Source organism: Vulpes lagopus, chromosome 18 (assembly GCF_018345385.1).
Source record: "Vulpes lagopus strain Blue_001 chromosome 18, ASM1834538v1, whole genome shotgun sequence".
Classification (NCBI taxonomy): Eukaryota; Metazoa; Chordata; class Mammalia; order Carnivora; family Canidae; genus Vulpes; species Vulpes lagopus.
Window position 1 is genome coordinate 18,343,558 of NC_054841.1, and position 19,399 is coordinate 18,362,956.

At 44.3% G+C, this 19,399-nt stretch overlaps 1 protein-coding gene across 3 annotated transcripts in view; it reads left to right on the forward strand.

The window, feature by feature from the left end:
• Nucleotides 1-19,399, forward strand: part of CHD6 (chromodomain helicase DNA binding protein 6) — a 176,518-nt gene that overhangs the window by 115,813 nt on the left and 41,306 nt on the right. For all 3 annotated transcript variants that reach the window (XM_041732424.1, XM_041732422.1, XM_041732423.1), the window contains 8 exons: nucleotides 2,692-2,856; nucleotides 4,152-4,331; nucleotides 5,324-5,434; nucleotides 7,176-7,378; nucleotides 8,051-8,250; nucleotides 8,954-9,113; nucleotides 14,133-14,222; nucleotides 16,577-16,680. In XM_041732424.1, the coding sequence (XP_041588358.1) occupies nucleotides 2,692-2,856; nucleotides 4,152-4,331; nucleotides 5,324-5,434; nucleotides 7,176-7,378; nucleotides 8,051-8,250; nucleotides 8,954-9,113; nucleotides 14,133-14,222; nucleotides 16,577-16,680 (1,213 nt within the window). The remainder of the gene's footprint in view (nucleotides 1-2,691; nucleotides 2,857-4,151; nucleotides 4,332-5,323; nucleotides 5,435-7,175; nucleotides 7,379-8,050; nucleotides 8,251-8,953; nucleotides 9,114-14,132; nucleotides 14,223-16,576; nucleotides 16,681-19,399) is intronic.

Here is a 19,399-nt window from a genome sequence, read left to right on the forward strand (position 1 = left end):
GGGGGATAAATCAAATGAATAATGATATTGGTGTGGTTGAGAATTCAGCTTTTCGACATGCTTAGAAAGAAATACAGATGTGTGGTTGGTAAAGTTAAAATGCTGTACTTTTAAGTTTGAGTTACAAATAATAGTATGATCTCATGATGTATTTTGTCCGGTATATGCTTTGTCCTTTATATGTACGTGGTTGAATATAACGTACACACACACACACACACACTTCTAAGTAGGCCTAGAAACAATGACCTACCTAATAGCAACGAGCACCCCTAAAGCATCCATACTCCTACTGAAAGAAACAGGACTCCCAGGGGAAAAAATGACTGCATCCAGGTCTGGGCAGGAAATAGACAGTAGGAACGTGGAACATATCATACCAGGATGCAAACATAAAGACAGACATATCTGTATCTCTTTTCTTTCTGTGTATGTATATGTGTACTCAGACCCCCTGAAACCATGAGTTCATACAGATATTTCCAAATCCATTTGAACACCAGAGTTTATTCTCATCTTGTTCCTTTCTGAATTTGACTGGATCATGTCAAAAGAATTCAGGAGCCAACGTGAAATTTCCCAAAGGAAAAAGAACAACAGCAGTGGGATAAAACATAGCACATACATTTAAATGCATAACCTCATTGTGTTCTTTAAAAAGTAAAAAGAAAACTCTTCATTGGTCACTTGGAGGATGTTATTTTGGAAACTGGTTAAATAAACAGAAAGAAAGGGCCCCTGGGTGGCTTAGTCAGTTATGCATCCTGCTCATGATTTCAGCTTAGGTCTTCATCTCATGCCTGATAGGATTGAGCCCCATGCTGGGCTCTGCACTCAGTAGGAGTCTGGTTAGATATTCTCTCCCTCTGCCCCTTTCCCTGCTTGTGTACTCTCTCACTCTGTCTCTAAAATAAATAAATAAACATTTAATTTTTTTTAAAGATTTTATTTATTTAAAAAAATAGTTTATTTATTTATTCATGAGAGACACACAGAGAGAGAAGCAGAGACATAAGCAGAGGCCGAGGGAGAGAAGCAGGCTCCATGCTAGAAGCCCAATGTGGGACTCGATCCTGGGTCTCCAGGATCATGCCCTGAGCTAAAGGCAGATGCTTAACCACTGAGCCACCCAGGCATCCCATAAATAAACATTTTAAAGATTAAAAAAAAAGAAAGAATCAAGCATTTAGCTTGTGTTTTCTACAGGAATTGAGCATCAGAGTAACCAAAAAATTGGTGAGGAATTGTAACCTCTAATGAAATAGTGGATCTAGCAAATGATTATCACTCTAAAGAAAGATAACCAGACATCATGTGCCTCCTGATGGAAATTCAAAAACCACCAAGAAACACACTTGCCAAAAATCAAATCTTAACCTGATCAAGTCTCAAGATACAGCTCCCAGTTTAGAGGAAATACAGGGAACAGAGGAACTTGTTCAGTGACATAGCCAGAATGCTGATGGCAGTGTGGATTATGAGAAACTAGAGGACAGAAACCTGGTCTCTCCAACAAAAAAAGTTGCATTGAGTGGCATTTAGGTGGCTCCATCGGTTGAGCTCTGACTCTTGATTTCAGCTCAGGTCGTGATCTCAGGGTCATGAGATCAAGTCCTCCCTCAGGCTCTGCACTCAGAGTTTTCTTTTCCTTCTCTCTCCCTACCCGCTCTCTTATGCGCCTACACACTCTGTCAAATAAATAAAAATACTTTTTTAAAAGGTTGCATTTGAAAAAGGGAGAAGTCAAAAGCAAGGAGTATCTGTAGATTGAAAGAGAATGGAGACAGATCAACCCGCTACAACATATGGGCCCTATTTACATCATTCATTCATTCATTCATTCATTCATTCATTTATTTATGATAGTCACACACACACACACACACACACAGAGAGAGAGAGAGAGGCAGAGACATAGGCAGAGGGAGAAGCAGGCTCCATGCACTGGGAGCCCGACGTGGGATTCGATCCCGGGTCTCCAGGATCGCGCCCTGGGCCAAAGGCAGGTGCTAAACCGCTGTGCCACCCAGGGATCCCCCTATTTACATCCTAATCCAAAGAAGCAAACTTAATATGCCTATGAGATAAGTAGGGAAATTGGGACACTGGCAAGATGGTTTATACTAAGTGTTCATATTTTGAAGTGTGACAGTGGCAACGACAAGAATCCTTGTCTTTTGAATTATATATTGAAATACATGAAGATGAAACTGTAGGATGCCTAGGATTTGCCTCATAAGTCTTAGAGGATGGGGGCATAGTAGAGATGAGAAAGGATTGTGCATAAGAGGTCATTCTCCTTTTCTCTACTTTTGTCTATGTGTGAAAATTTCTTTCTAGTAAAATGAAAAAGTGAAAAACTGGTGTTGCCAGCTCTGAGGGATTTGCCCAGAGAGCAGGACAGCATCCGAGGAATGAGTGGCAACACTCAGACCATAAGCTGGGGAGGGTAGGAAGCCGTGTCCTTCTTATCACTTTATCCCAGCATATGGTAGTCACTCAATAAATAATGGTATGAAGAAGTGAGTGAGTTTGAAGGGGCAGATCTGGGTGAATTTTGTTCCAAAAATGATCCCATGACTTAACTGTGAGAGCTGGCCACTTACACCACATGGTATTTGAACACTTCCCTGTTTCTTGAGCTGCTGCCATTGTATCTGGTGACATGATGTATATGACCTTCCTTTCTAGGCTCAGGCCCGATGTCATCGGATAGGCCAGAGTAAGGCCGTGAAGGTATATCGTCTTATTACTCGGAACTCCTATGAGCGGGAAATGTTTGACAAAGCCAGCCTAAAGCTGGGTCTGGACAAGGCTGTTCTTCAGGACATAAACCGAAAGGGCAGCACCAATGGAGTGAGTATGACAGTGCCTGCCCGGGGTTCTCAAGGAGCACTCATCACACAGCCTGGGCCCCTCTAGAGTCTTCCTTCCTACAGCTGCTTTAAGATTCACTTTCACTAAATTGAGTCAGGTTGCATGTCTTTTTTTCTGAGTCCTTCCCCACAGCAGAGGATAATTCAGGGTCAGGTGTCTGCATTTTACAGATGCATAAAGGGAATCTAGGCACAGTTATGGGGTAGAATTGCCCAGCATGCAGTAATGTTTCAGTAAGCTGAGTTTTTAACCATGCTTATTAGAAGTCAGTAGATCTTAACACTCTAAACATCTCTTGTCACCATGACTTATCTCATACTCCATGCTTTGAGCTTCCCGAGGTATAATGGAACCTATTTTATCTGTATCGCCCATGGCCCCTAACAGTACTTGGCATATTAAAGATGTTCAGTGCATGATGGTCAGTAAAAAAAATGAATAAATTAACAGCTTGCAGTATGGCAGTTAATAAAAAATCTTTTTCCCCCTCCACAGGGATGAAAAATTGCAGCTAAGATTCCTAAGCCATATTAAATTATAGGCCAACAAACCAGAGTATCTCCTTAATCTCTGGACTCAGGGCATCAAAGGTTGGGAATTAAAACCTTCTAAATGAGTTGTCTTCAGTCCAGATGTTCTATATCCTCTTAGCTATGCATATGTTGCTAAGTATAATACTTCAAGTTACCAGTGCTGGGAGTCATGGAATTCCCTTTTGTGATGGATAGAAAGAGAACCAGATTCTTAATTAGAACCAGGAAAGAGTGTTTTGAACTCCTATTTCCTGTTTTCAACAAGCAGTTGAGAAGATCTCACTTGGCACAGGATCCTTTCTTTAGTTGAGAAATGACATCATTTCCAATACTCATGTATTTATTTAATAACGAATAAATCATCATTCTTTAGCTCATTTAGTACATCTGGAGGTTTTTAAAAAGATACAGACTCAAACTAAAACATTAAATGGTGCATAGTTTCAATGGTTTGTGACATTCAATAGTAACCAACGTCCTGAGGAATGTTGGGGCCATCGGGTCTTGTGCTGGCTTTTATTCCAGAGCTCCATATAGAAGATTACCTGCCGGCCCTCTCCATAGTTGTTTTGAGCATCTTTATCTGGGCTTTAATTTTCTAAAACTTGTGGCCCATATCTTTATTCTTCTGACATGTGCAGTTAGTGGAGGAAGCATACACTGAATCATGAGGGCAGGTTTGAGGCTCTTTTTCTCCTGTGCATTTTCCACTTTGTGAGTAGCCTTTGGTGACCTGTCCAGGTACAACAACTCTCAAAGATGGAGGTAGAAGACTTGCTCCGGAAAGGTGCTTATGGAGCCTTAATGGATGAGGAAGATGAAGGCTCCAAGTTCTGTGAAGAAGACATAGACCAGATTCTCCAGAGAAGAACTCACACCATCACCATCCAGTCCGAAGGGAAAGGGTCTACTTTTGCCAAGGTATGGCACTTTTTCTCCAGAGTCTGTGTTGGAGTGGGAGCAGAAAGAAAACTATTCTTTGATCTTCGTTGGCCAGGCTTTGTTTTCTCTGAATGCACACTGTTGAGATTGTCTGTAGATTTTTTTGTGTGTGAGACTAAAAATGCAGGTTCTTAGGGGGATTCTGAGTAATGAACCAGAAGCTGTATAGAAAAGAAACACCACTCCTGTCATTTGATAGCTGATCTTCAGCAGACAAGACAGACACTTTAGTTTATACTTTGCGCTATTCACTGTTCACAAAGACTGCTCTGACACTTTTGAATGGTCATCTGGATTTCCTTGTAGAGCACTACTGTCCAGATCCTGAAATTCCAATGAGCATTCCATTCCTCAAATTGAAGCAAGTGTTTTTGCTCATATCATGAGAAAAGACATGTTAGTCTAGATTCCCAGCTGCTAGTCTAGATGCCTCTTTCCTCTACCCTTCAGCTTACTGGATTTCAAATTCCAGCTCACTCTCCAGTGTTTCTGACCACAGGCTCTGGATGCACTGTGGCCTGTTTGATTGACTCACATAGGACTTCTTCAGTAGGACATCCTGTGCTTTGTGGGTGCTACCCAATTTAGTGCCTTTCCTATAGTATACATGTGTGAAGATGGTGAACTGAAAGAAAAATCCCATCTAGGAAAATTGGAAGAAGCAACCCTTTTGTAGGGAACTAGACATCAAGTGACACATTGCCACTGGAAAGCAGAGGCTTTCCTTCTGCTTCCAGTTTTCAGTTCCAAAAAATGATCTATACGTTGAAATTGTAATTTCCTTACCCAAGCTTTAGAAAAGAACAGTCTTGAGATTTTCACATTCACTTGGGAGGCTCTGTTAGGGGTTTCAGTTTCAAATGCAGTTGGAGGACATACTTGAGATTCTGATATATTTGAAATAAGTCAGGTGGTATTATCAGTTTGTACTATGTTCAAGTGTACTTTATTGACTTTCATCATCTCCACAGGCTAGCTTTGTGGCTTCAGGAAACAGGACAGATATTTCCTTAGATGACCCAAACTTTTGGCAGAAATGGGCTAAAATAGCTGAATTGGACACTGAAGCAAAGAATGAAAAGGTATAGTACTGAGAATGTTGTGTTCCATGGCAATTTCTCTGTGTCTCATAGGATCATAAATTACTGCACAGCTCAAGTCATTATTCACTCCAGAGCCTTAGTCCTAAAATGAGCTGCTATATGTGACATACTTAAAGTATGCCTGACACATAGAGCTCAATAAATGTTCATGGTTACAATTTCAAAATGACCTAATGGGACAAGCAGTCTGCTAGACACCTGGGAAATTTGACAAAGGCATTTAGAACTGGAACTGGCCACACACAGGTCAAGTTCAGCCCTCTGACCTAAGCCACCGTCCCATCCTTGCCACGTGACTATTTTGCATCTGCTTCAACACTTCTATGAAAGAGACTTTGCCTGTGACAGATACTCCAGAGGAACAAAGAAGGGTTTGTTGGCCTCCCCTCCATTCTTTAAGTATCTCGAGTTTTCCTACTTCTGAACATGAGAAAGAGAATAGCCCTGGAAGGCATCCAGAGTCTGACATCAGTTCACCTATGACTATGCCTCTGATCAAGGCAGTTGCCCCACTGAGATAAGTGAGCAGGACATGTGACAAAAGGAGGTGGCGTTTTCCCCTCAACAGGGTTGGCAATAATTGTGAATACACCTGCCTAGCCTACAAGGAGACACCCCTTCAGTGTTCATCTTGTCTCCCCTTTCCTCCATCTCTGGCCCTGTCACTTCACTCCAGGATGCACACACGTCACTTTCTACTTGTCCTCTCTGGTGGCTGTCGAACTCCCTTGGACCCACAAGCCCAGGAGACAGTCCCTGCTCGTATCTAGCTGATTCAGTAACCAGCACCCAGCCTTAACTCTTCTGTGGGATCACCAGAACTCTCAGTCCAATCTCTTTTCTTAAGTATGTAGTCTGAAGTCCCTTGAGTAACCTGTTAAGTAACTCCTGTTTTACAAGGTCACAGTCAAGAAGTTACTCTGTGTGTGGGATAGTGGGCAAGGGTGGAGAGAAAAAGCTCTTGTTCTAGAGATATTTATAAACAGCAGGAGCGTGCAAGGCGTGCAAGGTAGCAGGGTTATGCCACAGCGTATCTGGGCTATACAGACAAGTATTTAGGAGCTTAACTGAGCTTTGGGAAGAAATATGGGGGAAGGAAGGAAGGATAAAGAACAGGAGGTAGTGGGGATTGGGAAAGAGGCAATGGTTTTGGCACAGCTGCTGCCAGAATGAACTGAGGATCCTGGGCTGGGGATTTTGTCTTCAATGAAAGACAAAAGGTTAGGAGTTAGTGCCCATGGAAAGCAGAGAGTGAAATAGCAAGAAATGTGTGTGTCTTCAGAAAGTGACTGAACAGATGAATGTGTCCAACTCCTTCTGCCTCTAGAGCACAGGCTGCCTCTGCATGCTGGGCAGAACAGCTGGAGAGTATCACTCCAGCCTTTCTTGGCAAGAGCGGACCACTACTCTGGGCACTGGGAGGTCTTACTTGCCATACCTGCTCTGCTAGCAGGACTGCAGAAAGAGCAGATGGTGGTGGACAGCAGTGGGGGCTTTGGGGAACATGCCATTTCTAGTGAGTCTCAAAGAATCCCCTCTGCTTGTCGTAGACATGGCAGGTGTACTGGGAAGAGCCTTTCCTGCTGGAGGATGAGGCCACGTGTGGCTCTCTGCTGGATGTGTCCTCAGGACCCAGGACCAGCCACAAGATGGGCATGTGTATTGTGATGGGGGTAGAGCAAAGGGGGACTCTCTCTTCACCCGATGTCTCTGTTTCTAGGAGAGCTTAGTGATTGACCGGCCTCGAGTGAGGAAGCAGACCAAACACTACAATTCCTTTGAGGAGGATGAGCTCATGGAGTTCTCAGAGCTAGATAGTGACTCGGATGAAAGGCCCACGAGGTCTAGACGCCTCAATGACAAAACCAGGCGCTACCTCCGAGCTGAGTGCTTCCGGGTGGAGAAGAACCTGCTCATCTTTGGGTGGGTATTGACTTTGTCTGTGTGTTGTTATCCAGTCCCTAAGATTCATCCAGTTTGTCTCTCCAGTCACCTCTAAGAATTCCAGGCTGATGGAGGATCTGTTAGAGTAGGAGAGAACTGTGCTTTTTGCCCATGGCCCCCCTCAGTCATTGTACGCTCTGCTGCCATATTGTAGACGTGCCATGATTTTCTCATGTGCTTGTCACAGCAAATCTCTGTTACTAATTTGCTGCCTGGTACTGATTTCCTGCTTTCCCCCCTCCAAGGACATATAAGGAGTCCTCACAACAGATGTTAGAGTGAGGGCATGATTCATGCAGGGCTCTGGTTCTGGTAGAAGTAGAAGGTTTAGCTTCTGGGAGCTCACCATTGCTTTTGATTATTGCAGCTGGACTCTCTTAATTCCAAATCTATTCCCTGCTCCAAATAGTTTCATCCCTCCCTCGTTAACATTTGAGTGACTATATGAAGCTCTCGATGTCCAGGTCACCTTAGTGACATGTGGTGTGCTACTGCATGTGGTCCTTGAAGGCCTTTCAGGGCACAGCCCTTGAGGTGATTAGTAGACCCAACAGATGACGAGAAGCACTGTTGGCTCCTGTTTGTCCTGCAGTGTTGAGGGCATGCATGGCCCTTCCTCCCTCCAATGCCCTTCTGTATTTCTACTCTCAGCTGGGGCCGGTGGAAGGACATCCTGACTCATGGGCGATTCAAGTGGCATCTGAATGAGAAGGACATGGAGATGATTTGCCGGGCCCTGCTGGTATACTGTGTCAAGCATTACAAGGGGGACGAGAAGATCAAGAGTTTCATTTGGGAATTGATCACACCTACCAAAGATGGGCAGGCCCAGACCCTCCAGAACCACTCAGGTGAGCGGTGACAGGGCCATGCCTGAGTAGTGGGAGCCCCCGTGTGCTCCCATCCCTCTCCCTTGTTGCCCCAGGTTGCTGTGCTTTGGGAGATTCCTCTTTCTCAGGTATATCTGAAAATGACAGCTGCGGGAGAGGAAGAGGATTCCTTCAGTTCTCCCTCAGACTCATCCAGTATTACTTAAAATGTTTTGTGGAAGTACCATCGGGCCCTCCTGAGGTTTCCCACGTGCGAGGCCTGTTCGCTGACCTGAGCATCACAGGGCTTCCTCCTCTGACCTGGGGTCACACCATGTGCTCTGTGGTGTTTCTCTTACATTTCACCATTCTGTCCCAGTCCTGTCTGTGCCTTTTCTTGTGCTGTGCTTCTCCTTCCCTGTGCTCGGCCATTGCTCACCTTCACATTTCAGATCTAGTGTGCCTTTTTTCCTGACCAGATTGAAAGTTCCCTGGGGGGCACAGGTGATATTCTTGATCCACATGGGTAAATTCTCACTGCCTGACTGAGCAGTCCTGGAGTTTACTGAGCTGGGGGCCAGGCGTATCTCCCCACTACTAGCATTGCTTGGTGGACCGAGGAGTGGGGTCTGTCATCCAGGGCTACCACACACAGCCCAGCTACCTCTCTGCAACCCCAGCCCAGCTCTGTTCTGCCCCCTGTGTTTAAGCTGCCCAGGTTCATCTACCTGCCTTTCTGTTTCAGGGTTGTCAGCTCCAGTCCCCAGAGGGAGGAAGGGAAAGAAGACCAAGAACCAGCTGCTGCTCCCAGAGTTAAAGAATGCAGATTGGCTGGCCACCTGCAACCCCGAGGTGGTCTTACATGATGACGGCTATAAGAAACACCTCAAGCAGCACTGCAACAAGTGAGTGTGTCCCTCCCCAACCCTGGTGGCAGCTCCACATGGACTGTCTGGACTCCTAGGATCCCCACGGGGCTATGGGAGACCACTCAATACCACCATGCAAAGTCTGGAAAAGCAGAATGTGTGGTCTAAGCTGGGTCAGGATCCCTTCACATAAAGCCTGTCTTACTCCTTTAGCAACATCTCCTCTCCCCCAGAACCTGGATTCTCTACTAATACATACAGCCTGTACCCCTGAGGGTTTTTCTGACCCAACTCTCTAAATCCAGTTAGAACACTGGTGATTTCATTATTCTCTCTCCTTCTGCCCCTGAGGTCACACTAGGGAGAGCAGGAGACAGACCTTAGTGGCCACCACTCTTGGCCTCCCCCCTCTCACATGCCAAGTTGCTGCTGCTGCTTCTCATTGGCTGTTGCTGCTCAGGGCCTCCAATTGTTTGACACACATGCATTTGAGATGTATCCATTATATCTCTAGGCCCTGGGCTAACACCAGGCACCGGGAGAAGTGCAAAGGAAACAGTGACAAAAGATGAAACTGCTCTTATGCAGTTTAGTTTGGGGAGGTGGGGCACCCAACCACCAAGCAGTGACGAGCTGCACCTGGATACTTGCATCACCTGGTATGGGGGAATCCTTTAGAACTTAGAGGGCCCTCGGAGACCCCCTAATCCAGCTTCGCAGGCCTTGTGAGGGTGATCTCCCCGACGCTCCCACCCAGCAGTGAGCAGGCCTGTGCTGCCACACCTCTGGTTATAACCATAGAATTTAAGCGATAAATAAGAGCTTATTTACTTCTAAATTAGTATGTTTTGATAAGTTTTTCTTTCTTCCCTGTGTCATCAACCTAATGGTCCTGTGGTTGCGGTTGGGTTATGTTCTTTGTCTTTTATGAATGAAGCCTCATCCTTTCCCTTCGTCTCTCTAAACCTTTGGATGGAGGCCTCATGCCCACACTATAATAAAAACTGCACAGAGGTACAGCCTCTTTGGGACAGTAGTTCTCAAGTTGAGAATATAAGGGCACATGGTTGATGGTAGACCTGCCTGCGGCAGGACTCAGTAGCATGCTCCATGTGACTGACTCTGAGTCACCATGGAGGGGACACACAGAGGGGGCAGCCTTGGTAAAAGGACTTGTAGGAGACCTTGCACGGCAAGCTCACTGAGGATTCTCTTGTACATTAAGCATCCATCTTTCTTGAACAAGTGACATGCAGTAAAAAATGATGTTTGGGGAGAAAAACAATCTGGCAACAGCAAGATGGAGTGGGCCAACCTAAGGCTGAATGGCCATCTTGGAGAGTTCTGTCATAATTTAAGTATTGATCATGAGGACCTAGCGGAGAGTGCTAACCATAGAATTGGGGAGAAAGGTCAGCTGTGAAAGATGTGACAAAGGAATAATGAATACATAACATGTGATAAGGAATACATAAGCAGCTAACTCCAGGATTGTGAGCTTCACTGGCTGGGAAGCTAACAGTGCTTGGTCCAGGACAGAGTCAGAATCCTTACATCTACTGAACGAGGAAGAGCAAAACGAAGGACTTAGGTTTTGCCCTGCTAACTTAGAGCAGTAGCATTGGCTGTTCATTCACAACTGCATACATGGATGTGGAGTCCTGAAAATAGGCTGAGCTGGAGGGGTTGGTATAGAAGTTCCCCTGACACCTGCACAGATGATCACAGATAATGACCAGAACCGTTTTTTGACCTTTGAGGAATATCTTAACATTTCTGACCACCACCTCCAAGACTTTCCTGAGAGCATGCCTGACCCTGGGAATTGAAGAATGCAGTAGGTGTACCTGGCTGGCTCTGTTGGTGGAACATGCAACCTTGATCTCGGGGTTGTGAGTTTGAGCCCCACGTTGGGTGTAAATTGCTTAAAAAACAGAATACAGTAAAGTGTTTCTCTGAGTTCAGAGAAGCTATTGTTTATTATCCTGACCTAATAGAAACTACTGCCCTCTTGGGCAGCCCCAGTGGCCCAGAGGTTTAGCGCCTCCTTTGGCCCAGGGTATGATCCTAGAGACCGGGGATCAAGTCCCACATCGAGCTCCCTGCATGGAGCCTGCTTCTCCCTCTGCCTGTGTCTCTGCCTCTCTCTCTATTTCTGTCATGAAAAAATAAATAAAATCTTTAAAAAAAAAAAAAAAAAGAAACAAACAAACAAACAAAAAGAGAAAGACAGAAACTACTGTCCTCTTTAGTTCTGGCTCAGCAAGAGCCAGAGACTCTAAGCCAGCAGAGACTCTGCAGCTCTTCCCACTCAGTATGGAAGTTCTGTGGACAGTACCCTGACAGGGAATCTTGAGCCTTCCTACTGATATGGGAGCTTACCATTTCTCAGCAAGGCTCATTTAATTACCAGATGATTCTAATTAATTGTCCCTTCTGTATATTGAATCTAAAATCTGCTTCCTTGAAACCTCCACCCATTGATCTTGGGTCCTGGTTTTGCCCTGAGGCACACTGAAGAACAGGCAGACTTTTTTCAGCAAAACTGGACTGTGAGCTTTTAGAATTGTAGGCTCTGTAAGCAATTGTACTGCCATTCCAATATCAGATATGGGTTAAGACAGGCTGTGAGATTGGGACTGCCTGGATTTAAATCTTGGCCCTCTTACTATGAGCAGGTGCATTACTTGACTTCTTTATGCCTTTATTTCATATAGAAAATAAAGATGATATTAGTCCCATCTCTTAACACTGCTATTTGGATTAAGGGAGCTAACACATGCTGCCAGTAGTAAGCACTCAAAGTGTTGTTTGGTAGTGGTAGTAGTATTATTTAGGCACAGGAAATTGTCGTCAAAAGAACTTTAAAAAATTAAAAAACAACTGCCTCAGAATCAAGCAATGAGTCAGGAGAGTGGTCATCCATTTGGGAGTGGGAGTAGTGACTAGAAGAGGACCCAAGGAGCCTTCTGCTGACATGTTCTGCTTCCTTATCTGGGTCTTGGGTTCACAGATGTCCTCAGTGTGTGGAAATTCATCAGGCTGCATGTATATCTAAAGTACACTTTCTGGGGATCCCTGGGTGGCTCAGCGGTTTAGCACCTGCCTTCGGCCCAGGGCATGATCCTGGAGACCCTGGATCGAGTCCCGTGTGGGGCTCCCTGCATGGAGCCTCCTTCTCGCTCTGCCTGTGTCTCTGCCTCTCTCTCTCTCTCATCTCTCGTGAATAAATAAATAAAATCTTAAAATAAATAAAGTACACTTTCTGAAGTATAGTTCATATCAACAAAATGTGGGGTTTTAGGGTTTTTTTCCAAGAAAGCAATCAAGGAAAGAGCAATAATGCCACCCAAATATTAATGGGTTTTGTTTGACTAAAGTAAGGGTATTACATACCTGCTCCATTTCTCCTTCCCTTTGAGTTTAGATGTCAACTGGGATTATCCTCTCATTCACGGTGGGTTGCCCATCTGTCCCCTGAATTGACTGGCTTCTCATTTGAAAAGTAAATACTATTCATTTTAAATTCTATTCCCTTCTGTTGTAGATATTACCAAATACCAACATATCTCTGTTTAGAGAAATAGAGACAGCTCTTTGATTTTCAGAAAAGCCTTCCTGCATTTGGGCTAGATCTAAGCAGGCAGGAATACCATACCTAAGACCTCATTCCAGTTCCTACTAAGGAGGTCAGCAGCTATTGTCAGCAAGATAGAAGGATTGGTGGCTTTTATAAATTCTTAGATTTCTTATTGTCTGAGCTTTAAAAAGAAATAAATCTCAAAATTATTTGAGTTGATTGACAGCTGAGGTAAGAAATGGCATACCGGAAAAATAAGCACGTTCTTTCCATTCTTAAAATTCTAATTTTGTGTGTTGCCACCTACTACTTGAGCCCAGGGTGGCACTTTATGTATTTTTTAAAAATTATCAAAAATAACCTTTCCTCCCACCTCTGATTCCCATTTCCCCCTCCAGAGGCAGCCACTGCTAACCTGGTTCTTCCAGGGATATTCTGGGCATGGACCAGCTTAGGTGAATGTACAGCCTCCCTAAAATAACATACATTTTATATACTGTTTGTGCTCTGTGCTCTATTTCTCTCTTTTTAAAATAACTTATATGAAGATCAGTTCCTGTGTATGTAAATGGACCTTTATTTTTAATAGCTGGCCTTTACTCTTGCCTGGTTTTTAACAAGTTACAAGTCCTTCTCTGTATATGAGACTAATCGAATATGAAGCATCTCCTTGGACAACTTCTCTATGCCTACCCTTACCTTCACCCTGTTTCTGAGTGCATTTAGCCTTCCTCACCCTCACTCATGCCCCACTCCACCCCACCCCACCCCCGCCCCCAGTCATCTTCTGTACTGTAATTCCTTCTTGGTTGGCCTCTTTTCACAATTAAGATGCTATAGGCTTTTTAGGAACAGGGCTAAATTGCTTAATTATGTGCCTCACAGTACCCAGCATGGTTGCCCAACAAATACTTGCTTAATTGCCTTGTCTCAAACAGTTTGGTGCCTGTCCTTGGACCTTGAGTGTGCTCTCTGCAGAATCCAGGGAACTGAGCACCTCAGGAGAGAAGATGTGATTATGTTTGGGCAGTATTGCCATGAAAAAGACTTGTAAATATACATTTTAACTACATGCAAGTGAAACTAAAAACAGCACCACTGAACATGACCTACTCTTCAGTAAATTAGTAAACTGGTAACCAGCTTCTTGGAGGGCAGCACTGCCTGAGAGCTCATTGTTGAGGGGTGGGGTACTGACTACTCTTATAGACCAGAACAGATAAGTGTTTCTGCTGCTGTCCAGTGCTTACAGGGTGACCTAAGAGATGACTAGTGAGATACATTTTTTCTGTGTAAAATGGGGATAATCACAGTAGCACCTGTTATTAGTACCTTGGGTTTTGTTTTTCTAGTGCTTTCAGATATTATTTCACGTCACTAATGACATAGGAATTCCCAGAATTTCCTTGTGTCCACTTGGGGGTGGCAGCTCATGGGTTCTGACACATTTGCATTAATGTGTTTACCTTTCACAGGGTACTTTTGCGAGTCCGGATGCTGTACTACCTAAAAGCTGAAATACTGGGAGAGGCAGCTGAGAAAGCGTTTGAAGGAACCCCTGCCAGGTAAACCAAGTCATCCGTAGCTCTTAGTGCTAATGAGCTGCCATAAGGTACTTGTTCATGGAGATGGACAAAGCTGCCTGTGCTTTGAGAGGCCTATGTTTGCACTCAGCCTAGGGTCAGTTACCTACATGGTGGAACAGGCAGGTCTCTAACATGTAAAATGAAGGAGAAATCTTTCTCCACAGCACAGTTTTCGGTGAGGTTTTGAATTAGTTTGCTTTTCTTAATGGTTTTGTAACATTGGTTTGAATAGTCATTTCTCTGCCTTAACTAGTTATTCTCGGATGAGTATTCACACTCTGAGTCATTGTGGGTTGAATAGTCATACTTTGATACGTTTGGTCCAACAGGTATGCACTAGGCATTTTGCTCAAAATCCCACTCTTGGCCGTAGTGCTCTTCCACATTTGAGCAGTTCTCTGTATTTGCTAATCATACTGATAATACCTAATACCCTGTTTGATTGTTTGCACCTTAGTTTTGTAAACTAGTGTTTCCAAAACTATAGAATCCTATGGGAATCTCCCAAGATTTCAGAGAATGAGGCTCCCATTTCAGAACCATGCTCCCACCTACCACTTGATGAAGCCAGACAGCCTCCTTCACCTTCCCCAGACGCGCTGTTTGCTCTGGCCCTTTTTGATGCCCATCATTCCCAGAGAAAACCAGAAGGAGTAATATTTCATCTTTGCTTTGGGATTACCTGTGGCCAAGGTTTCTTCTTCCTTTTTTTTTTTCCGTTAAGCAATCCTAATGGCTTTAGAGGTCATGAGGGCACTGGAAAAGAGGGAATATGCTTTCTGTAGTTACTGTAGTCATTTTTAATAGGTATTGGGAGTTTGAGTGCTCTGGTAAAAAGATTCAATTCATGAGTCATAGAAATGCAGCAGAATTCAACATGATCATTTCTGTCAGGTGTTACCTGGCAGAAATAATCTACCTTAGCTTCCTCATCCCACTATCAGATGCTTTCTTAGACCATGTAGATGGAAGGAGACCATGTGGATGGAAGGAGATAGGTACAGCACAGAAAGTCCATTACCCACCCCCTTTCCTCCTTTCCTCTGCTCTCCTCAATCCTGGCTGTTATGGGTCCTTACTGTGCCATGAGGAATGAGTAACAGTTCATCCCAGAAAAGTCACTTAGCTCATGGCACCACTCTGGCAGAGCAGTGGGCCCTACAACAAGAGCCAGATAGAACACTGCCTGGAAAGGTAGGGCCATGGACCACCATTCCCACAGAGGTAGCTGGCCTTGAGGAGGAACAGTTAGCTGTGTGTCACAAGAAGAGCTTGATGGAAGAAGAAATTTGAGATGCTATAGAGAAGCCATCCCAGAAAGCAGGTAGGTGGGAGAGAGGAACCATCAGGTGAATTTTTCTCCCCCAGACCCAAAGCCTTGAAGAGTAAGGACTATGCTCAGGCAAATGAAGACCGGGAGCTAAGGGTCCATGTGAGCTTTCAGAACATGGACAGAATTCATTCAGTGAGGGGCTAATGGCACTCGGCCTGTATGTCTGCTCCCTAGGGCAAATTATGTTCATCCCTTTGGCCAGGAGCAGGGTAATTGGTGTTCTGTTTTGTTTTGTTTTTTAAGATTATTTATTTATCTATTCATGAGAGACACAGAGAAAGAGGCAGAGATACAGGCAGAGGGAGAAGCAGGCTCCCCATAGGAAGCCCCATGTGGGACTTGATCCCAGGATCACACCATGAGCCAAAGGCAGATGTTCAACCACTGAGCCACCCAGGTGCTCCTGGTGATCAGTTTTGACCCAGCAGACTACTCACTGCCAGACGGTGCCACCTAATGTGGGACCTATCCTCTGAAAGACTGTCTTCATATCCTGGAATGTACCAGTGCTGACTGCCTTATTCTCAAACAGTGCTTGAGATCTCTACATGTTGAACCAAGATGATTCGGGCACTTTTCAGCATTTGATTGTGTATGAATTTGACAATATGAAGATTGTTCTACCTGCAGTTGACCAATATATTGATGACGTTTGCTGTGGTTCTCAACTGGAGATGGCTATCTACATTATATATGTGGATCCTAAGGCCCCACCCTAGACTGACTGATGTGTTCTCCAAGAGGAGCTTCAGGATTCTGTGTCAGTCAGTCTAAGGTGAAGCCTGGAAATCAAGTACATATGTGGAAATAGCTCACTGGGTGGGCGTGATGGAAAGTCCTGGTGAAGAAACCTTGGCCCGCCGCCTTCTGAATCCTTGTAACTTCAGCCTCTTAGCACACAACCAGGAATGTTGCTGAATACCAGGGGTCAGCCAGTAGCTCTTGCATTGTTTTCTGTCTACGTTGAAGGAACTCTGAGTCCATGCCCTTCCTTCCACAGGGAACTAGAAGTGCCTCTGCCTGACATTGACTACGTGGAGATCCCAGTGGATTGGTGGGATGCTGAGGCTGATAAATCCCTTCTGATAGGCGTGTTCAAACATGGTGTGTATTTCAGTGAGTGCTCTCCCTTTCCTGAGAAACTCTGTAGCCTGCTGCACATCTTTGGTAGGAAGTAGAGCCTCACCTCTGTCCTCTCAGATAAATGTGTGAGTCATGAAAATATGGTGAATGTTAATACCAGTGAGGACCTTTACAAGGGATGTTGTGGTTCACTGTCAGTCCTTGGACTGCCTCACTCTCCTTCACTTTAGAACCCCAGCATCTGGCCTAGTGCCTGGCACATAATAGGCACACAGCATTTCTTGAGTGAAGGAATGAATAAATGGGAAAATGTTAGGTTTTAGCATTTCATATGTATGTAGAATTCTAACATCATTTTAGGTTATCTACACATTCCTAGTGTGTATCATTTTGCCCCATTGGTATAAAAATTTAAGAATACAAGATGTTCTTTTTTTCTGTTTTTTGTTTTTGCTTTTGTTTTTGTTTTTTTGGTTTTTTGTTTGTTTTTTTTTTTTCAAGATGGTGTTCTTTTTTTAAAGTGTGGTAACCAAGAGTCCAGAGGACTGAGAGAGGTTTTGAGCTTGGAGAAACTGAAATAAATGTCCCCTTTCTTCACTTCCACCACTGTCTAAGTACTTGCCCTTGCCCTCAGCCAGCAGTCAAGGTGAATGATGGAAGCACCACATGATAGTCGCCGTAATGTGCCTGGTAGATATCTTTCCTAATGTGCCTGGTAGATACCTTTCCTATTAAGGTATCCTTTCCGGTTAGTTAACTGAAATCTTACACTGGAGAGCAGGATTTAAAGTGGAGAGAGCTGGTCATATCTGGCTTTTACTTGTCAGCTCTGCCACTTACTAAATGTAAGACCTTGAACAAATCATAAATTTCTCTGTCCAGTTTCCTCATCTGTACCATAGGGATAGTATCAAAACAGCTTACCTGGAGGGTTGTTTGAAGATTCAATGAGACCATGTATGTAGACTGCCTAGGGCAGGGCTCAGCAGTAGATAGAAGTGTAGGAGATGGTTAGTGCTCTTCGGCTATTGCTTGCTGTTCTCGCTTTGGAAAGTTAACTTTCTCAGACATCCCTAATCAGTAGAATTCCCAAATCAGTAGAATTCAGCATTTGGAGGCCAACCAATCACATTTACTTAACAGCTATGCCTATGCATATTTTAATGAGGAATCCCCTCAAACTTGGAAGGGCTACTGAGAGCCCTTTATCAGACCACTTGGGTTAGGATGAGCAGTGCTGTCCTTGAGAGCTACCTGTGATGATGGAAGGGTGTCCTGTCTCTGCACTGTCCACTGTGGAGTCCACTGGCCACATGTGACTATTGAACACTTGAGATATGGCTGGTACAACTGAGCAACTATATTTTTAATTTTACATGATTTTTAATTAATTGAAATTTAAATAACCACATGTGGTACCTCTTTTGGACAGTGCAGGGCTGGAACTCGGCTCTGAAGTGGGAAGAAGAAACATGTGACCTCTTTTAAGCACAAGCAACCACAGTGCACCCAAAGCTTGGTTTCATTTAATTTGGGAAAGAACCTAAAGACAAATTGCCAGAAACAGCCAGATTCAGAGCATCTGAACATGGTGTGCAAGAAAATCCATTGATCCCTGTGTCTCATTTCAGTGGTAGTTTTAAGGTACATGACCACATCATTGGTGGAGAGAATGTGATGTGGAAAAGGGACAAGATGAGAAGTCCCAGCAATAGGACAGATAGAATCTACATGCTTCTGCTCCGTCCCTCCTCTGACTCAGCACAAAAGCCTGAGTGGGTTAGGACAATAATGTGAAACTACCTAGCTGCACATGAAACAGATAAAGGAAAATCCCCAAATGAAGAGGTCACTTAAAGCCAGAGCTGAAAGCTCACTGGTGGGACAGCAAGCCAGAGGGATAGACTTGGTTTTTAATGCCTGCACAGAAAAAGGAAACAAGTCCCTCCAAGAAAGGAGGGCAAGAAAAGGCTCTTTGACTAGCCCAGGGAAGCAGAGATAGAAGAACATACTTCTGAGAAATAGATGGAGACATGGAAGAGAAGAAGAAGTGGAAGATAGAATGCAGTTGCCACGGAAGGAGTAAAGCAGGGTATGCCAGGCAAGTGCTAACCACAGCCAGAAACCAAACATGTTAAGACCTGGTATGGTGAAATCCATATCTTACAAAAGGTCTTTAAGGAAAGAAGGATGGTTTGGGATAAAGAGGGTCTTCACACAACGATGATAGGTATAATTCATGAGGAAGATGTGGCTAACAGTCTAGCCTCACAGTACATTAGAGGACAGGACTCTCAGGGAGTTCAAGACCTTTTCTCTCCAAGGAAAAGCAAGTTATTACTGGCACCATATCTACTTGCTTTTTCATCCTTGATCAAAGTTTAGGTAGTGGGATTAATCAATTGATCTCTCTTCGTTTTATATTGGGAATGTTCAAGGGTCAACCAGATGGTGTCTAAGGTCACTTCCATATCTAAAACTCTTCTGCTCTATGAAGCAGTTTAGGAGGGTATAAGTTAATGATTCCTGAGTGTTTCCTGAGCACACCGTGAGGTCTTTAATCCCATGAGATACCCCCAGATTGCTAGTTGAGGTGAACTCAATACTAGTCATATTCAGGGCTGAGGGCATGTGCATGATGCCTGAAGTGGCTGGTTATAGCATACGATGACTTTAAACATACTGTAAAGATGGGACAACCCGGCCTCTGTACCCACTGCTAGGGGACTGGGTCTAAACC